At 56.5% G+C, this 18,081-nt stretch overlaps 1 protein-coding gene across 3 annotated transcripts; it reads left to right on the top strand.

Annotated features, from left to right (window-relative positions):
• The first annotated feature begins 775 nt into the window (after nucleotides 1-775).
• Nucleotides 776-18,066, top strand: PI4KB (phosphatidylinositol 4-kinase beta). Of its 3 annotated transcripts, none has more exons than XM_015884682.2 (12): nucleotides 776-1,006; nucleotides 5,521-6,484; nucleotides 10,907-10,951; nucleotides 13,734-13,961; nucleotides 14,088-14,315; nucleotides 14,883-14,992; nucleotides 15,135-15,239; nucleotides 15,763-15,886; nucleotides 15,964-16,229; nucleotides 16,415-16,547; nucleotides 17,035-17,155; nucleotides 17,302-18,066. In XM_015884682.2, exons 2-12 carry the CDS (start codon nucleotides 5,549-5,551, stop codon nucleotides 17,481-17,483), a joined length of 2,478 nt encoding a protein of 825 aa, XP_015740168.1. In that variant the 5' UTR covers nucleotides 776-1,006; nucleotides 5,521-5,548; the 3' UTR covers nucleotides 17,484-18,066. The 3 variants fall into 3 exon arrangements, with proteins under 3 accessions (XP_015740168.1, XP_015740169.1, XP_032305071.1); XM_032449180.1 differs by lacking the exon at nucleotides 776-1,006 and adding an exon at nucleotides 2,925-2,943; XM_015884683.2 differs by lacking the exon at nucleotides 10,907-10,951 and having other exon boundaries at nucleotides 777-1,006.
• The last annotated feature ends 15 nt before the right edge of the window (nucleotides 18,067-18,081 follow it).

The following is an 18,081-nucleotide window of genomic DNA, read 5'->3' as shown; positions in this document are numbered from 1 at the left end:
TCACTGCCCCACGGTCATGGAATCGGCACTCATGGTCCCATTTTAGAGTCCACCTCGACTGCCCCACGGTCCGATGGAATGGGCAACTACATGGTCCATAAGAGTTCACCTCACGCCCCATGGGGGTTTTCCCCCCCCCCATGGAATGGCCGACTGCAATGTACCATAGGAGTCACCTCAGCGTGGCCCATGGTCTCATGGAAAGGCACTCATGGGTCCATAGAGTGTCCGACCTCACTTGCGCCAGTGGTCCGCATGGAAGTGCACTCATGGTCCATAGAGTCACCTCTACTGCCGCATGGTCCATGGAATGCACCATGGTCCATAGAGGACACTTCACTGCCTCCATGGTCCATGGAATGGCACTCATGGTCCATAGAGTGTCACCTCACTGCCCCCCGGGTGTCACCATCCCTGGGGTCACCTCGTCCTCACGGCCCCGTTGGCTGCCCATGGGATGTCACCCACCCTGGGGTGGCACAGAGTCCCCGTGGGGACACACAGGGCATTAGTGGAGCACAGGATGGCAGCTCTGTGCCTCAGTTTCCCCTCCGCGTCCAACAACAACGAGCAAGGGGTGATTTGAGCTGAAAAACAGCGGATTCAGTGAAACCCGGAGCTCCATCACCCTCCTCCCCATTTAGCCACGCCCTTCACTTGGCCGCACCCTCCCGATCACGCCCACGCTCGACCCCGCCCCTTCCTCTGACCACGCCTCCCCTCCGGGCCGCCAGGGGGCGCTGTTTGCGGAGGCCCCGCCCCGTCCCGTCCCGTCCCGTCAGGCGGCGCCGCGGGCAGCCCGGGCCGCCGGGGCCTGCCCTCCGCTGCCGCTCCGCCGCCTTCCGCCTTCCGCCGGGCCCAGCGCCGCTTCCCCGACCCGAGAGGCTCCGTGGGTCCCTTTACCCGGAACACCGACAGCGTTCGGCTCAGGATGAGCCGCCCCGGGAGCACCGCGAGGCCGCCCCGGAGCTCCTCACCGCCGGCCTGCCGGTCCGCAGCGCTGCAGGTGGGAACCGAGATGGGGGTCGGGGTTATAATGGGGTGGGAATGGGGAGCCTGGGACGTGAAGGGCCCTGCTGGGCTCCTTAAGGGCCCTGCTGGGCTCCTTAAGGTCCCTGCTGAGCTCCTTAAGGGCCCTGCTGGGCTCCTTAAGGGCCCTGCTGGGCTCCTTAAGGGCCCTGCTGGGCTCTTTAAGGGCTTTTCTGGGCTCTTTAAGGGCCCTTCCGGCCCAGCCGTGCTGCGTTCTCCCGGTTCTGTGATCTTTAAGGACCATTCCGACCCATCTGTGCTGCCATCCCACACTAATGTGACATTTAAGGCTTCCCAGACTCAGCCCAGGAATGGGAATCCCCATTACTTCTCATGCAGAGGGCTACGGAGCTGCTCAGAGAGGCTGTCAGTATCCATATGTGTGTATATGTGTGTGTGTGTATGGATGTGCGTGTGCCAGGAGTGGTGTTTCCCATTCTCCTTGTTGGGATGTGGTTGGGATGGTGGCCTTGGGCTCCCTGCGTCCCTACAAGCACGTAGATTTCATGCTGGTTGCTCCCATCTGTGCTGTGCTGTCCATTGGGGCCACTGCTGTTCGTCCCAGTGGGATGGAGGTGTGGGCAGAAGCTGAAGAGAACCAGGGAGGAGATTATGAGGTGTCTGCAGTGCTTAAGGCCACCCAGCCTGAGCTGGGGGAGGCAGCCAGGACAGGGATTGGGGCTGAGGGGCTGTAAGGGATCTTCCAACCCAACTGTTCCATCATTCTTTTGTCTTTAGGGTCCCTTCCGACCCAACTACGCTGTGATTCCATGGTTCTGTGATCTTTAAGGACTCTTCCAGCCCAACCATACTGTGATCCCACTGTTCTGTGATCTTTAAGGACCCTTCCAACCCAACCATTCTGTGATCTTTAAGGACCCTTCCAACCCAACCATAGTGTGATCCCACTGTTCTGTGATCTTTAAGGACCCTTCCAGCCCAACCATATTGTGATCCCACTCTTCTGTGATCTTTAAGGTCCCTTTCCAACCCATCCTATCTCTCCATACAAACAATTGTGTTGGCAGTGGGGTTGGATGTGAGGATCCCCCGCGGGTCCCTTCCCACCCCTGCAGTTCTGTGGTTAATGCTCAGGCCCAACACAGCTGCAGCCACGGGGAGGAGGGGGCTCCCATAGTGGCCGTGCTTATGGGGCTGTTCCTCAGGGCCAGGCTGTTATTTTTAATGCAGGGTGAGCCACATGTGCTGTGTGAGGGCTGAATCTGCTTCAGCTGCATGTGAGGAGCGGTTGGCTGTGTGTCCACACCGGTGCTGGGGCTCTGGGAAAGGGATTTCAGGCCTGAAAGAGGAAGCAGTCTCCCCCAGAGGGATCAGTTTGCTGTTGCTTTGGTGCAGCTGTGAGCTGAGCAGATCCCAGCACCTCGTGCCTCAGTTTCCCCAGCCCTACAGCTTGCTGGCACTGCAGGGAGTGCAGAGCTGCTCTGTGCCTCTGTCCAAACCCTCCCCAAAGCACAGCAAGATGCAGAGGGCCATCAGCTCTGAGCAAAACAAAAAGTAACGCGGCATAATAGAGACCAGATGTCTCGGTGAGACTTCATCCCGCGCTCCTGGTGCTCTGCCAGGGCCAATATTTCTTATTCAAGTCAGGCAGGAGAGAGACTTGGCTTTCCTGTGCAGGCACAGCTCTGTTCCAGAGGAGCTCCCTTTGCTTTTGTGGCTTCTCGAAGGAGCTGTGCTCAAATCTCTGCGCTGACACTGCTGCCTCGGCTGCTTCGGTGCTCATAGGAGCTTCCTTTTATTTTGTATTTAATCACTGACTTCAGCACAGTTCCACCAGAGGGAAACTTGGCCTGCTGCGGCTGTGGGTGGAGGATGAGCCACAGAACTGGGCTCAGCCTGTTCTCCAAGCTGCGTCGCTTTGTTGTGCGGAGCCGATGGGGCTTTTCCTCCCTGGTGAGACCCATTTGGAACGGGGAGGGGGGAGATCAGGGAGGGATATGGGGGAGATCAGGGAGGGATATGGGGGAGATCAGGGAGGGATATGCAGCACATTGGAACACGTTGAGCAAATGGTGACGTGAGCCCCAGAAAAATGCAGAGAGGTGAATTCCCTCCGTGGGGATTTTGGGACACGTGTCCATGGTGGAGCTGGGATGGCGCAGCTTGGTGGGGGGGGGGCAAGGAGCAAACCCAAAGCACAGAGCACTGATAGCAAAGCACTAAGGTAACCCTGCAGCCCTGGGGGTGGATTTGTTGCTTGTGTGCAGTTCTTTAATCCAAGTTTAACCCACTCAGCAGTTGCAAATCTCTGCCCGGCTGTGTCTCCTTGGGTGCAAGGCTGCGTGCGCGGCGCGGGAGCAAGCCTTGTGTTCCTTGGTTGACGTGGTAAAAGGATTTGGGAACTGGGGCTCTGCTTGTAGTGACTGTGTCCTGAAATGTGGTCACCTGGAAATGGTGGAGAGAAGTGGTGTTGGGAAGCTTCAGTGCTTTTAATCATGCGCATGCCTTCTCCATGTGCACTGGGTAGGTTGAATGCCCGGCACTGCAGCATGTGCTGCACAAACAGTGCACAGGAGCAGCATGGAGACTCCTGCACGATGGAGCTGCCTGACTGTGCGAACAGTGCCAGCGCTGATAGTTTCGCTCCATGTGTTGGGATGTTGGCTGCCCATGTGCCCCTGGTCCCTCTCTGTGGGGCAGGAGCCCAGCTGGGAGCACAGCGACTGCTGTGCTGAGCTCTGGCCCCAAGGAGGGATTGGATTTGGTCACCCCAAGAGCACAGCTCTCCTGTGTCTCTTTCCTTCCCCACTCCATCCTTCTCCAAGGAGGTTTCTCAAACCCTGCCTGCACTGTGCTGTAGGTTCTCCTTTTTGCCTGAGCTGTGTTTAAAAATTAGGTTGTTTGGGTTTTCACGGCCTCACTAAGAAGGAAAAACAACTTCCTTGTGCTTGCCGGGTCTTTAGGATCTAATGACCACAACTATTTGAAGCATGCGGGATTTAGACCGAAGGGAATGGCAGGCCCAGAGGAAAATGTCGCGTCGTGCTGCTGTGAAAGATGCCATTCATATTGATTCCGACTGCTGAACTTTGGTCGGGTTCCTTCACCCTGGCTGCTGTGCTTTGGGGACAAGAGGAGGAAGCTGGCACACAGACCAGAACGGAGCTTTGCACTTTGATGTTCAGAGCAGGTTTCCTTGCCAGGAGCTGAGCTGGTAGGTGCCGGTCTGTTGGTGGGGCCGGTGCTGTGCTGTCATTACCATAACCATAACCCTGACCCATCATCCTGGTGCCCTGTGAGCCCACAGTGTGAAGCATCGCTGGTGTTCCCAGTTCAGACATTGGGTGATCACATGGGAAACAGCAACATGCTGCAGGAGGGGAACCAAGGGGAGGATTCTCCCACTTCCTTGGGGTGAAGGAGCCAATGGGACAGCAGAGGGAATTGGGCTGGGACAGAGCCCTTGGGAACAGCCACACTGTGCCGGATCACTGCTGGGTCCCTGCAGTGTGTCCCTGTGCTGGCATCCAAGCTCTCCTCCTCAAGGGCTGATGCTGCTCAGCTGTAATCGCCTGCAGAAATAATCAGATAACACAAGGTCATTCCATTAGCAGGGAATTACCTCGTTGCAAGAACCTCCTGGTGCAATTTCTGGGGCAGGATCAGTGCTGAGGGTCGCACAGAGGCAGCGAATAATTCATGGCACAACTGCTCCAAAGACCAGCATTCTCCCCACTGCTCTCAGTGTGGAAAGCAGGATGGAACCATCATCCATCTGCTCGCAGTGCTCTGTGCTGCTGGGAGGCACCGTGCCCTCCTGCAGCCTGCGGGCTGTGGGGATGTTATTGCAGTGTTAGCAATACTTACTTCTCTTGGCAGTGCCATCATTCTGGCTGGTTATCCTCAGGGATGCCCCGCTGCTCTTCTTATCAAGATGGGAAACCAGGAAGTGCTCACAGTCCTTCGTTTATCTCGCTTTTAAACCATCATTAAGCGCTAGTCATTGGTGAGGATGTGTCATCTAGGCATTAGTGCCTGGACTTTGAGAGCAGGGACCTTGCAGCAATAAAACCCTTCGTTGCTGCTCTGGCAGTGCAGGTTGGGGCACTTGGGAGCTCTTCCCTTTGGTGTTGATCCTGCTGGAAACTGAAGGGCAGCAGTGGAGCAGGAGGAGTGGGGCAACCTCCAGCACTGCAGGATTCCCTCACCGCTGCCTGTTGAGCAACCTGGTTCTTCCTTTCCCTCTCTCTTTCTCTTTTTGGCTTGCTTGGGTTTTTTTTATTGTCATGGTAACAGAGATTTGGTGTCGTGGCTCAGAGATGCTCAGAGCTCTCTCCAGGCTTCAGAACCCCACTGACCACCTCCATGGGCACGTCCTGCCCTGACAGAGGCACCGGTTTGCCCCAATGCTCCTCTCAGCTCTGCGCACACCCTGGGCAGGATTCCTGCTTTCCCACATTCACCCTGGGAGCTCAATCTCATACTGCATCCCTAACCACATGTTTTCTTTTGCTCTCTTATTTTTTCCAGCTCTGAAAGGTGCAGGCCCACCACTGCTATGGGAGACTCCATCACAGACCCAACGCGAGGGAGCGGCGCGGAGCCCAGCTGTGTGCTGCAGGGCAATGGGCCGGCCCTCAGTGTCATCACCGAGGGTGTCGGGGAGCTGGCAGTCATTGACCCCGAGGTGGCCAAGAAGGCCTGTGAGGAGGTGCTGGAGAAGGTCAAGCTGATGCACAGCGTCTCCTCGGACAGCTCGACCAACGCAGGTGATGGCAGCGAGGCCGAGCGCAGCCTACGGGCTGCTGGGGATTTGGCCAACGGGGAGGTGGTGGAGGGCTGTGAGATCCGCTGCTTGGATGATCTGCCCAGCACGGCCTCCAGGATCCAGGAGGAGGAGGATGAAACTGCAGCCAACACAGTGAAAACGGCCCGGAAGCGGCAGAAGAACAACTCAGCAAAGCAGTCGTGGCTCCTCCGGCTCTTTGAATCCAAACTCTTTGATATCTCCATGGCCATTTCATACCTGTACAATTCAAAGGAACCCGGCGTGCAGGCTTACATTGGGAATAGGTTGTTCTGCTTTAGGAACGAGGACGTGGACTTCTACCTGCCGCAGCTGCTCAATATGTACATTCACATGGACGAGGACGTGGGGGATGCCATCAAGCCCTACATCGTGCACCGCTGCAGGCAGAGCATCAACTTCTCCCTGCAGTGCGCGCTGCTGCTGGGCGCCTACTCCTCCGACATGCACATCTCCACCCAGAGGCACTCCCGTGGGACCAAGCTGCGGAAGCTCATCCTCTCGGATGAGTTGAAACCAGCTCACAAGAAGAGGGAGCTGCCTTCGCTGAGCCCGGCGCCCGACATGGGGCTGTCCCCTTCCAAAAGGACTCACCAGAGGTCCAAGTCGGATGCCACGGTGACCATCAGCCTGAGCAGCAATCTGAAGCGCACAGCCAGCAATCCCAAAGTGGAGAGCGAGGAGGAGGTAATGTTGGGGCTCCCCAGATCTCATTCTCTCCCAGGCTCCCCCACAGGGACGTGCTTGTGCTATTGGTCCTCATCCCACAGCTCCTCTGCTGCAGGACTTTGGTCCTGCTTGCTGCAATGGAGTTGTGATTCCTCTGTTAATATTTATGTGAAGGAGAGTCTGGCTCTAGTGACAGCAGGGTGCCCACCTGGGTCAGTTTGGGGTCCCTGCAGCCCCTCAGCCCCAAATGCTTCACCTGCCCAGCCCTGCAGTTCACCAGGCTCTTCCCTGCCCTGCTGAGCTCCCCGTGGGCTCCATCAGGGCGGGATGTGCAGGCAGAGTTCCTCTTCAATTTCATTTCCATGGGAAGCCGGGTTGGAGGAGACACTGCTGTATCCGAAGGCACTTTGTGGGTGTGGGAGTGCTGCTCCTCTGCCTTCACTCGAGGAAGCAGAGGCTCCAAAGGGGGAATTTTCCTGGTGTGACGGGAAGGGAGGATGTGTGATGGCTTCTCAGATAAGGCAGAGAGCTGGATGAGGAGGAATGAGCTGCTTCCTACGCTGCTGAGCTCCCACTCCATGTGATAGCCAAGTTGATGTCTCTGTTTCACGATCTGATTGCTGTTGGAAATCCGATGTCCTCCTTGTTGCAGCCTGGTGGGGTTTGGCAATGCTGGACAGGCTATGGGCAGCTGAGGGCTCTTTGCTGATGGACGGGCCGTGGTGGTTGCCCTGTTCAGAACAGGCTGGTGGGGCTCACGTGACCTTTCCCCATCCCTGTGGCACACAGACCCCATCCCAGGCTGCCCCTTCCTATGCTGGCAGCCTCACTCCCCATCTGGACAGGGGGATCTCATGGTGATTTTGCAACAGTGGAAGATTTCTTGGCTACTCTGCCTCGCCTGAGATTCCCCCTGTTGTCAGTCACTGTAGGGGCCACGTGCTCTCTTTGCCTGCCTGAAACTTGGGGTCGATGTGTTTGCAAATGGATCTGAAGGTTCCAGGGCAGCAAAGCTTCTTTCAGCAGGGCTGGAAGTGCTGATTGACCCCAGGATGGAACCCCCAGCTCTGGGGCACGAGGCGTTTGGGGCTGGGTGGGCAAATTAATCATCCTCATCTTTCCCCCTCATGGTTGTAAAGAAGTGGCTGTAGAAAGCAGGATATGCCGAGGTCCCGTGCTCACACTGACTGCAGCTGTCTGAGTAATGGGAACCGAAGCTTTACGTAAATTATAGATGAAGGCAGCACTGAGAATAGTTTCTCTTGGCAATGTTTGTTTGAAGCATGTTTCTATCTCAGGGCCGTGCAGGCTGTTTAAATGCTGTGCAGCAGTGGGGATGGTCAAGGTGCTGTCAGAGCTTCCCTGCTCTCTCTGAATATCCCTGACTGACTTTGTGGTGCTGCTTTGTGTGCTGCCATCCCAACAGGTCAACCTGCTGCTGGGGCTGCTATCCATGTATGTATCTTAGGGTTGATCCTCGGTGTGAATTCCAGCAGATTTGGGGTTACTCCCATCTATCTGCAAGGTGGTTTCACTCAGTCCAGAGCAACAGCAGGTAGGGTCACTGCAGGAGCAGCACCTTGTTGTTCCCCGTCTTCTCTCAGACTTGAGATTTTAGAGCTGAAGGATCTTTAAGAACATCCAGGTTCATCCCAGCTGGGAGAAGGACACAAAGGGAAGTGACCCAGGAGGAGGGGAAGGATCAGGGAAGAGTTTCTGCAATGGAGGGGGCTGTAGGGATGCCACGGGTTGGCTGTAGGGTGCCACGGGTTGGCTGTAGGGTGCCACGGGTTGGCTGTAGGGTGCCACGGGTTGGCTGTAGGGTGCCACGGGTTGGCTGTAGGGTGCCATGGGTTGGCTATAGGATGCCACAGGTTGGCTGTAGGATGCCACAGGTTGGCTGTAGGATGCCACAGGTTGGCTGTAGGATGCTACAGGTTGGCTGTAGGGTGCCACGGGTTGGCTGTAGGGTGCCACAGGTTGACTGTAGGGATACCATGGGTTGGCTATAGGATGCCACAGGTTGGCTATACACCACCACAAGGCCTCCCTTCAACCTCTTCTCTGATTCAAATGAACCACAGCACCTCAGCCTCACTTGAAACCTTCAGACCCTTCTGTGACTGTGCATGCAGTCCCTCATCTCCCATCAATATTCCACCTCTTCTGTCTCCCATTTCACACCTCTGGGTCTGTGTGGCTCCGTGGTGCTGCCTCTGGGATGAACTCTTCCTTTCCCCATGGCTGCTCACAGCTGCAGCAATTTGTTCCTAACAAACAGTTCCCTCTGTGTTCACTTCACACTGCATAAGCACAGCAGCAAGGAGAGGGTTTTGTGACACGTTTGTGCTGTGGGTTCTCAGTCCCCACCAGCTCCCATCCACAGCATGGATGGAACCAGTTCTCAGGTTCTGATGCTGCAGATTTCTATTCGTTGGCTACTTTTCAATGAACACAAAGGTAGAGGAAGCAGAGTCCATCAGTGGGGACCACACAGGACATCCCCAATTGGAAGGGACCCACAGGGATCACTGAACCCACCCTGGCCCTGCACAGGACCACCAAACCCTGTGTCTGAGTGCAGTGTCCAAACACTTCATTGCTTATTTTTCCACCTGGGAACCTGAGAGCCAAAGGGAGATCAGTTGCAGTAACCTGAGCTGAGTTAATGAACAGAGAGAGAAGTGCTGTTAAGAGCTGGATGGTAGAAAATGGGGCAGGATGCTGCATCCAGAGCTCCTGGGGATGCAGCATTGGGGTGGATGCAGCCCAATATGGGGCTGAGCTCCCACACCCCAGAGCTGCAGTGCCTGGAGGTTGGGCACGGCCGTGTGAACTGAGCTTGGCTGAGCCGGTTCCACGAGGCAAGGGGGGGGGGGGGGGGAAACGTTCATTAGGAAGCTGCTAATTGAATAACCGGTTAAGAATCTGGGTTGGATGCGGGAGGAGGAGCTGGGCTGGGGCTGCTGCAGGTCGCTGTGCCGGAGGAGGAGCAGAGCTTTCACACGGCGCTGGGGCTCAGCGTGGGTTTGTGGGGCTGTTCATTTCTGTTTGTGTTTTTAACAGCCACATCAGCAGCGCTGCGAGCAGCCGGGGGTTCCCATGCAAAGCAGCAAAGCTGTCTGCGTCGGCATTTCTGCTCTGATTCGCCCATCAGCTCTGAATGGGAAAGCTGCATTGCTCGGAGGCTGAGCTCTCCATTTGCTCCTCCCTGCCCCCTTTGAACGCCTCCCTGGCCTCGTCTGCACCACTCTGGGGGTGGACTTTGGCCTTTTACCCCTGGAGCTGCACCTTGGGCAGTGCTGCTGGATGTGCCCTCTCCCGTAGAGCTCCTTTCCCAGCTGAGCTCATTTATTTCCCCACTGCTTCCTTCCAGGGATAGAAACATTGGGTTAACATTGCACTGCTACGAGTGTTATTGCCAGTCCCATGGATGGGTCAGAGCTCGGGCCTTGGCTTCTTTCCTCCATCACCTTTTCTGCACAATCCCTTTGGCTTTGGGATGTTGGCCCCATGTAGGGTCTGTGATCCAACCTTGGCTGTCCTGCTTGTTTGCCTTGGAGGTAAAAACCCGAAGCACACACAGCGTGGTGGGAGGTTGGACTCTCATGAACTTCCTTTCACTTTCAATTTTAAGACACATCCATGGCAACCAGGATGGTTCATCCTTTGCTTTCCCATCACTATGAAGGTCCTTTGCAGGGGGTTGGTGGAAGTGGAGATGTTACTGTCTGAGCCCTGTTTTCTAACACTCCATGTGCTCCATGTCCCAGAGTCATGCCAGAAGCCAACAGCTTCCACCTCAATGCCTCCAAACCCTATCAGAGTCCCCGCCATGCAGGTTGTGTTTTCAGTGCTCCATTTGCCAACAGATTCTGACAGTTCTTTTCCCCTCTGTGAGCCCTGCGCCGCTGTGGGGTTGTTATGCAGTCACAAGGAAGCTATTAGTTTCAACACTGTTATTGCTTACGGTGAGATTAGGCCTGATGGAATTAGCATATCCCTGTAATTAATGCACTCAGAAACTCTGATTGTTTCTTTTTGGGAGGAGAACATTAAAACCAATCACTGAGAGTGGACCTGGGGGGGACAGAGTGCCGTCATCACCTCTTTTTGGATGAAATCAATGGATGTGGGGCTCTGCAGTGGGGCAGAGTGGGGGGAGCAGAGGGTGGAAGAGAGCTTGAAAGGACAAGGAAGGGGAAACCGTGTTGGTTTGTGTTGGTTTTTATGGATGCCAGCCCTTGGGTTTGGAGCCCGGCATGGAAGGCAGCAGTGTTGCAATGGGGGGCAAAGTGAAACAAGAAATGCAAAGTGATGGCGATGAACCTGGAGCTAAACTACTGCTTTTTCTCCTCCTCCCCCCCCCTCCTTCCTCTCTCTGACCGCGCTGCCACCACCCAAAAATGGCCACCAAAACCCCTTCCATCCATTTCCCAGGAGCTCTCCTCGAGCACGGAAAGCCTTGATAACTCATTCTGTTCCGTAAGTGGTTTTGTTCTGCTCCTGGGCCCTCCGTCCTACAGCAGCATTTCCTCTGCCTCCCCCACCTCCAAACCCCACTGCGGCCGCACAGCACCGACCCCCACGTAACTGCTGACCCCGACATCACACCAAAGGCTTTCTGCCCCATTTGGGGATCAAACAAACCCACAGCTGGGGGTTGGACCTGGCTGCTCATCACCAAACCAAAGTGGGCACGATGGAGGGGGCTTCCCCTCCCACTGAGCTGTGAGTCCTGCCCTGCCACGCGCTGCCCTTTGTGTCACAGTGTTTGCAGACAAAAGAGGAAATGCTGTTTTCCTTGAATTTGTCCTTATTTGAAACAAAAATCCTCTGCTAGCTGGGGTTTCATTTGCTTCTTCCACGGATCATTTCCCCCCCTCCTTGCGTTGCACTTTGGGCTGTCAATCCAACCCAGCACCCCCCAGCAGAGCCTCCTTTTGCTGTGAGCCTTCTTTCAGTTTGGAGCCAATCGCATCTTTCTCATTTGTTCCATCCTCCTCTTCCTCCTCTCCGTGTTCCCTGGTTGGGATTTACAGTGGGATCCCAATATGTAGTCCATGCTCAAACCCATTGCCCTGGGCAGCAGCAAGTGATGCCTCATACATCCACAGCCCTCAGGGTAGGAACTGGAGGGGGAGGATGGGACTGGGGTATCCCCAGCACCTCACATGGGCACCCATCCCCTCCTCATATTCCTCTGGAGCTCAAGAATCCTTTGCTGAGAGCAGGAAACAAACCTGCAGCAGTGCACCCATGGCACAGTGCTGTGCCACCCCCACCAACCCTGCTCAGATGTGGGCTCTCCTCTTTGGGGTTTTGTTTTCAGGTTGGATATTAGGAAGTATTTCTTGGTACATTGGAAGGGGAAGGCGGTGGGGTCACTAATGCAGAATGGCAGAGATGTAGCACTTGGGGACATGGTGAGGGGGGCTGGGGAGATGAGTTGGGATCTGGAATGATCTTTTCCAACTTCAGTGGTGCTGCAATTGGGCAGAGCGGGATGGATGGGGTGGCACTGGGTGATCTCAGAGGTCTTTTCCAACCCTAAAGACTGCGTGGTCCTTTTTAGGGACGTGGATAGTGGGCATGGGGAGGATGGGTTGGGGTTGGATGTGGTGACCTGAGGGATCTTTTCCAACCTCAGTGACCCTATAAGTGGGCACAGTGGTGGGGGTAGGCTGATGGTTGGCCATGATGATCTTAGTGGTCTTTTCCAACCTCAGTGATCCTATGGGATCTCCTCCATCTCGGTGTTTGGAGGCACAGCAGGAGGTGAGGAGTCCACGCTAGAGGCTGGGAGGGAAGTGGGGGGTTGGCTGATGCTGCTGTATCTGCCCTCCCTTTGCTTTTCAGGGCTCAGGATGGTGCCAGCCCTGCAGCCCCAGGCAGCCATAGCCAATAGCAGGAGCACCCTCAGCCAGGAGAGCTTTCCTTCCAGGCTGTGCAAGCCCTGCTCCTTTATCTGAAGCAGAAGTGCAGCCACCTGGGCTCTTTGCAAGCATTTATCCCAAATTTACCAATGGGGAAGGATGGGGGACCCACACCTTGTTGGCTCAAAGGGGGGGTGGGCTCACAGAATACAACATCTCGGGTTGGCACCTGGATTTGGAGGACTGAGGGAAGAACCTCATCTCAATCCCAATAATGCCAAGCAGTGCTGAGCTGGGGGATGTGCTTGGAGCAGATGGGCTGGGGAGGGCTGTCCTTGGCCACGTGTTTGTGGTCAGAGGAGCTGAGAGCTGAATGTTTCCATCCAGAACATGAATGGCAGAGGATGGGTTGAGGAGCAGTGCAGTGCTGCTGGCATCAGGGGAAGGAGCTGTGGGGTCTGGGGGGAGCAGGGCTGAAAGTGATGGGGAAGATGGGCCTCTGCTGGAGCTGCATGGATTGATCCCAGCCTGGACTGGGTTGGACTTTGCACAATGGCAGCTGGGAGTGCTGCCTGGTCCCAAGTAGCCTCCACAGTGACCCACGGGGTGGGCACACATCCAGTCCCACAGCTGTGCAGCCTGGATTGTAGACATTCCATAGCAGAGCGGTGGGAGAGAAAGGGAAGCGGTGCTGGAAGGAGCAGAACATCTCCAGGACATCATTCTGCTCTGGGAAGAAATGGGATCCAACAGAGCAGAATGGCCCCAAAGGCTGCAGAAGTGCCTTGGGCAGCAGTGGGGCTGAGCCCTGGCTGGGGGGGGTTTAGATGAGGACTACACTGCATTCCCATTGCCCCCTCCCAAAGGGAATGAGCAGTGCTGCTCCTCTTCCACCATTTCTTTCCTTTGCTCTTGGCCAGTTTTTGTTTTGCTGCCTTCTCTCATGCACCGCTGCTTGTTGCATGTGCATTTCCTGCATGGTTGTGCAGTGAGCACGTTGTGTGTGAGTTCAGTCCTGCATTTCTCGTGGCGAAAAATCAGCCATTAATCACTCCTTGTGCTGATTGATTGGGAACTTTGTCTTTCGAAGGCTGCCCTTCACCTGCGGGTTATGAGGGCCACAAAGCTGCACTTCGATCTGTGCCTGATGATTGGGATACAGAGGGGGCTCAGAGCTGTGCTGTGTGGGATCCCGGAGCTGTGGGGTGGATGTGGGGATTGATGGGGCTCCAGGAGGGGATCTCTGGGTCTGTGATGGGAGGGAGAGGCGTTGGATCATCCCATATCGGAGCGCAGGGTGGGATGGGGAGAGCAGTGTTCCCTCTGGAGCTAAATGAGCAGCATGCCCAACCCGCAGCCCTCCTCACTCTGTGCCCTCCTTTCCCCTGCAGCCCGTCAGGCTGGCACCCGAGCGGGAGTTCATCAAATCCCTGATGGCCATCGGGAAGCGCCTGGCCACGCTGCCCACCAAAGAGCAGAAAACACAGCGGCTCATCTCGGAGCTGTCGCTGCTCAACCACAAACTGCCTGCGCGCGCATGGCTGCCCACGGCCGGCTTCGACCACCACGTGGTCAGGGTGCCTCACACGCAGGCGGTGGTGCTCAACTCCAAGGACAAGGTGAGCTTTGGGGTGTAGAAGGTTTGGTCCTCTCTGAGCATCCCCCTCTGCTCAGCATTCACCCCATGAGGCCAGAGAGCAGCTCTGCGCTCAAACAGCCCCATAACATCACTTTGCTTCCTCCAGGCTCCCTATTTAATCTACGTGGAAGTGCTTGAATGTGACAATTTCGACACAGCGAATGTCCCAGCGAGGATCCCTGAGAACCGAATCCGGAGCACGCGGTCGGCTGAGAACCTCCCCGAGTGTGGGATCACAGCTGAGCAGAGGACAGGCAGCTTCACCACCGTCCCCAACTACGACAACGACGACGAGGCCTGGTCTGTGGATGACATCGTGGAGCTGCAGGTGGAGGTGAGGCTGTGCTGCCATACAGAGAGACCCCGCAGTGCAGCCAGCAGAACCTTCTGAGGGTCAGCAAAGCCAATGCAGGGTGTGGGTCACTGCAGACTCTGCTGTCGCTGCAGGTTGAGGATGGAAGAATGGAGTGCAGTGCTGCTGAAAGGACTTGAGGGCAATGGCACAGATTGCCCTGGGAGGTGGTGCTGCCCCATCCCTGCACACCTCTGTGGTCAGGCTGGTGGGCTGTGAGCTCTGATGGAGCTGTGGGTGTCCCCTTTCATACAGAGGGTTTGGATGAAACGTCCTTTTAGGGCCCCTTTAACCCAAACCATTATGTGGTTCTGTGACCTTAACGCTCATCCACAGAACCACGGGATGGTTGGGTTGGAAGAGTCTCTGGAGATCAGCCTCAGAACCATAGAAATGGTTCGGTTTAAAGGGACCATGTCCCTGATCATCGTGAGGGGTTGGGACCAGATGGCTTTTAAGGGCCCCTTCCACCCCAAAGCGCTCTGTGGGTTGCTGTTCTGAGGTCACGCAGTGACCTGTGTTGGTAACAGCAGCCCCTTCCCCTTCCAGCTGCCGGAGATCCACACCAACAGCTGCGACAACATCTCCCAGTTCTCTGTGGACAGCATCACCAGCCAGGAGAGCCGCGAGCCGGTGTTCATCGCTGCCGGGGACATCAGGTGAGGTCCCTGCATTGTGTCCTTGCGGAGGTGGTGGGGCTGAGCCCCGTGGGACCCTTCCAAAGCCCTTTGAACCTGAGGGGCTGTGGGGGTCACAGTGATGGTGCTGTGCTGCTGACCCCCACCCTGCTGTGTCCTGCAGGCGGCGACTGTCGGAGCAGCTGGCTCACACCCCCACGTCCTTCAAGAGGGACCCCGAGGATCCATCCGCTGTCGCCCTCAAGGAGCCGTGGCAGGAGAAAGTCAGGTAGGGCAGGGGGGCTCAGTGGGGGGAAAGGGAGGGGGTGATGTGAGATTGGTCCTCTGAGCTCTGCTGGGCCCGTAACTGCAGCCAACTGCAGCCAACTGCAGACCTGCTGCGTGGGAGGAGGAGAAAAGGAGGAGGGAGAAAATCCCTCTGATTTGCTGCCCTGGGCAGAGCTCGGAGGGACTTTGCAGGTATTTATAGGCTCCTGCTGTGTCAGGGTGGTTTGGCCCAGCCGCAGAATAGATCCTTTGTGTTCCTGGCCTCAGAATTGTGTGTCCAGTCCCTTCTGCACAGATGGGGGGTTTTTCTGGAGGGGCTCCAGGAGCTCCTTCCTTTCCACTCCTCTCCATGATGCCCTGCAGCATAGGGGAGCTCACCCTGAGGCTCAGTGTGCATCGGGGCTGGCCACAGAGCTCATTTTGCTGCAGTCCCGGTGGGGTGGAGGCTCTCCTTATCCCCCACAGCCCCAACCAGAACTGCCTCCCTGCCCTCTCCCCTCTTTCACTTGGTGGTTCTCCCGCAGGCGGATCAGGGAAGGCTCCCCATATGGACACCTCCCCTCCTGGCGCCTCCTCTCCGTCATTGTTAAGTGTGGGGACGACCTGCGGCAGGAGCTGCTCGCCTTCCAGGTCCTCAAGCAGCTGCAGGTGAGGAGGGATGGGGCTGTTGGGGTCCCTTCCTGCCCCCCAGCTGCAGTGCTGAGGTTTCCCCTCTTTCCCTACAGTCCATCTGGGAACAGGAGCGCGTCCCGCTCTGGATCAAGCCATACAAAATCCTCGTCATCTCCGCCGACAGCGGCATGATTGAGCCGGTGGTGAACGCCGTTTCCATCCACCAAATCAAGAAGCAATCCCTGCTGTCCCTGCTGGATTATTTCCTGCAGGAACACGGCAGTTACAACACCGAGTCCTTCCTGACGGCGCAGAGGAACTTCGTGCAGAGCTGTGCTGGGTATTGCCTGGTGTGTTACCTGCTGCAGGTCAAGGACAGGTGGGTCCCACTGCAGGGTTGGAAGGGGACCTCTGTGGATGGCTGAAGCCCACCCTAAGGGGTCACAGCGCTGTCAGTGCTGTATCCATGTTCTGCTGGGATCACAGGTTTGGGAGCGGATGCGTCAGCGTCGTGTCCCGCTTTGACCGTGGAGAGTTTCACTGAACCTTTCCCCTCCTGTTCAGGCACAACGGGAACATCCTGCTGGATGCAGACGGACACATCATCCACATCGACTTCGGGTTCATCCTTTCCAGCTCCCCCAGGAACCTCGGCTTCGAGACGTCCGCCTTCAAACTCACCACCGAGTTTGTGGATGTGAGTGAGCGGTGATCCCAAGGGCGGCTCATAGGGCTCAGCTGCAAGGTGTAAATCAGCTCCAGATCGGAGCACTGTGGGTTCACTCATAGTGCTCACATTCACGACCCCAAGGAGACCCCTGTGGTCAAACTGATGGGCTGAGTGCTGCTGGAGCTGTGGGTGTCCCCGTTCATTGCAGGCAATGGATGAGATGACCCTTAAGTTCCCTTCTGTGGTTCTGTGACTTTAATGGTCACCCACGGAACCATGGGGTGGTTGGGTTGGAAAGGTCCTGAAAGATCAACCTCAGAACCATAGAACCATAGGAGTGGTTGGGGCTGAAGGGACCTTATCCCTTTTTACCTTGGTGGCCTTTAAAGGCCCCCTCCAACCCAAACCATTCTCTGGCTGTGTGAAATTGCCCCATAATCTCACTGTTCTGTGCCATCCCTGCACCCCAGCAATGCTGCTCCCCACCATCTGCTCACTGCATTCCTCCCTACAGGTGATGGGGGGCCCAGATGGGGACATGTTCAACTACTACAAGATGCTGATGCTGCAGGGGCTGATCGCTGCACGGAAACACATGGATAAAGTGGTGCAGATTGTGGAGATCATGCAGCAAGGTGAGGTTGTCCTTTTAGCCTGGCCCCAACCAGTCCCGTTACTGGTTGCCTCACCCTCCGTGCTGACCTCGCAGCAGATCCCTGTGCTCTCAATGGAGCCCTGCAGAGTCCCCCCCACCCCATCACCCTCCTCTCTCCTCCCCCAGGCTCTCAGCTCCCCTGCTTCCACGGCTCCAGCACCATCCGCAACCTGAAGGAGCGCTTCCACATGAACATGACGGAGGAGCAGCTGCAGCTGCTGGTGGAGCAGATGGTGGACGGCAGCATGCGCTCCATCACCACCAAACTGTACGATGGCTTCCAGTACCTCACCAATGGCATCATGTGAGCGCAGCCCCCCCCCATCCACCACGGGGATGTGGGACTCCTTCCTGGGAATGGCCCTTCTGCTTTGGGGGGCTTTTGTGTAGAGAGACTCCTGAAGATAAGAACACAGAACGGAGTGGGAAAATCCCTCCTCGTGGGAACAGGGGCGAAAAGGGGCACGTGGGGCACGTGGGCTGCTCTGACCCTGTGGGGCTGGGGGGCTGCTGAGGGCTGTGGGGCAGTGGGGGTGAATGGGTCTGACCCCCCCCTGTGGGTGCCGGCAGTGCTGCATGGACATGAATCCCAACAGCCCCACCCCTGCGTGTGCCCCCATGCAGCCTCTATGGGGGTCCCCCTGTCGGCCCCTTCCTTTGGTCCCCGCTCCCCAATGGGGGGTGAGGCTCCATCCTGCTCTCCCCACTGCAGCCCTTCACTGTGGGGTCTCTATGGGGCTGATGCCTACGTGGGTGCCCCCACCTCCTCACTCTCCAGTTTTTCGGGTGGTTTCTGTTTATTTGTTTGTTTGTTTTTGGACTCTGTTTCCCTCTTTTGGGACTGTGAAACGTTTTCCCCCCTCCCATAATAATGTCTGTGGCCGCTTTGTCCACCCTTCTCCCCCC

This window comes from Coturnix japonica, chromosome 25, assembly GCF_001577835.2.
Source record: "Coturnix japonica isolate 7356 chromosome 25, Coturnix japonica 2.1, whole genome shotgun sequence".
Taxonomy (NCBI): Eukaryota; Metazoa; Chordata; class Aves; order Galliformes; family Phasianidae; genus Coturnix; species Coturnix japonica.
The sequence above is the reverse complement of the archived record's forward strand: the minus strand, read 5'-3'. Positions and strand labels throughout refer to the sequence as shown.

What these genes read in the sequence shown, in the direction of transcription:
- PI4KB (XM_015884682.2), top strand. Translation starts at nt 5,549, where the DNA reads ATGGGAGACTCCATCACAGACCCAACGCGAGGGAGCGGCGCGGAGCCC. An exon ending in TCGTGGAGCTGCAGGTGGAG is followed by an intron (nt 14,316 to 14,882) that starts GTGAGGCTGTGC and finishes TTCCCCTTCCAG; the next exon opens with CTGCCGGAGATCCACACCAA. An exon ending in AGGTCCTCAAGCAGCTGCAG is followed by an intron (nt 15,887 to 15,963) that starts GTGAGGAGGGAT and finishes CTTTCCCTACAG; the next exon opens with TCCATCTGGGAACAGGAGCG.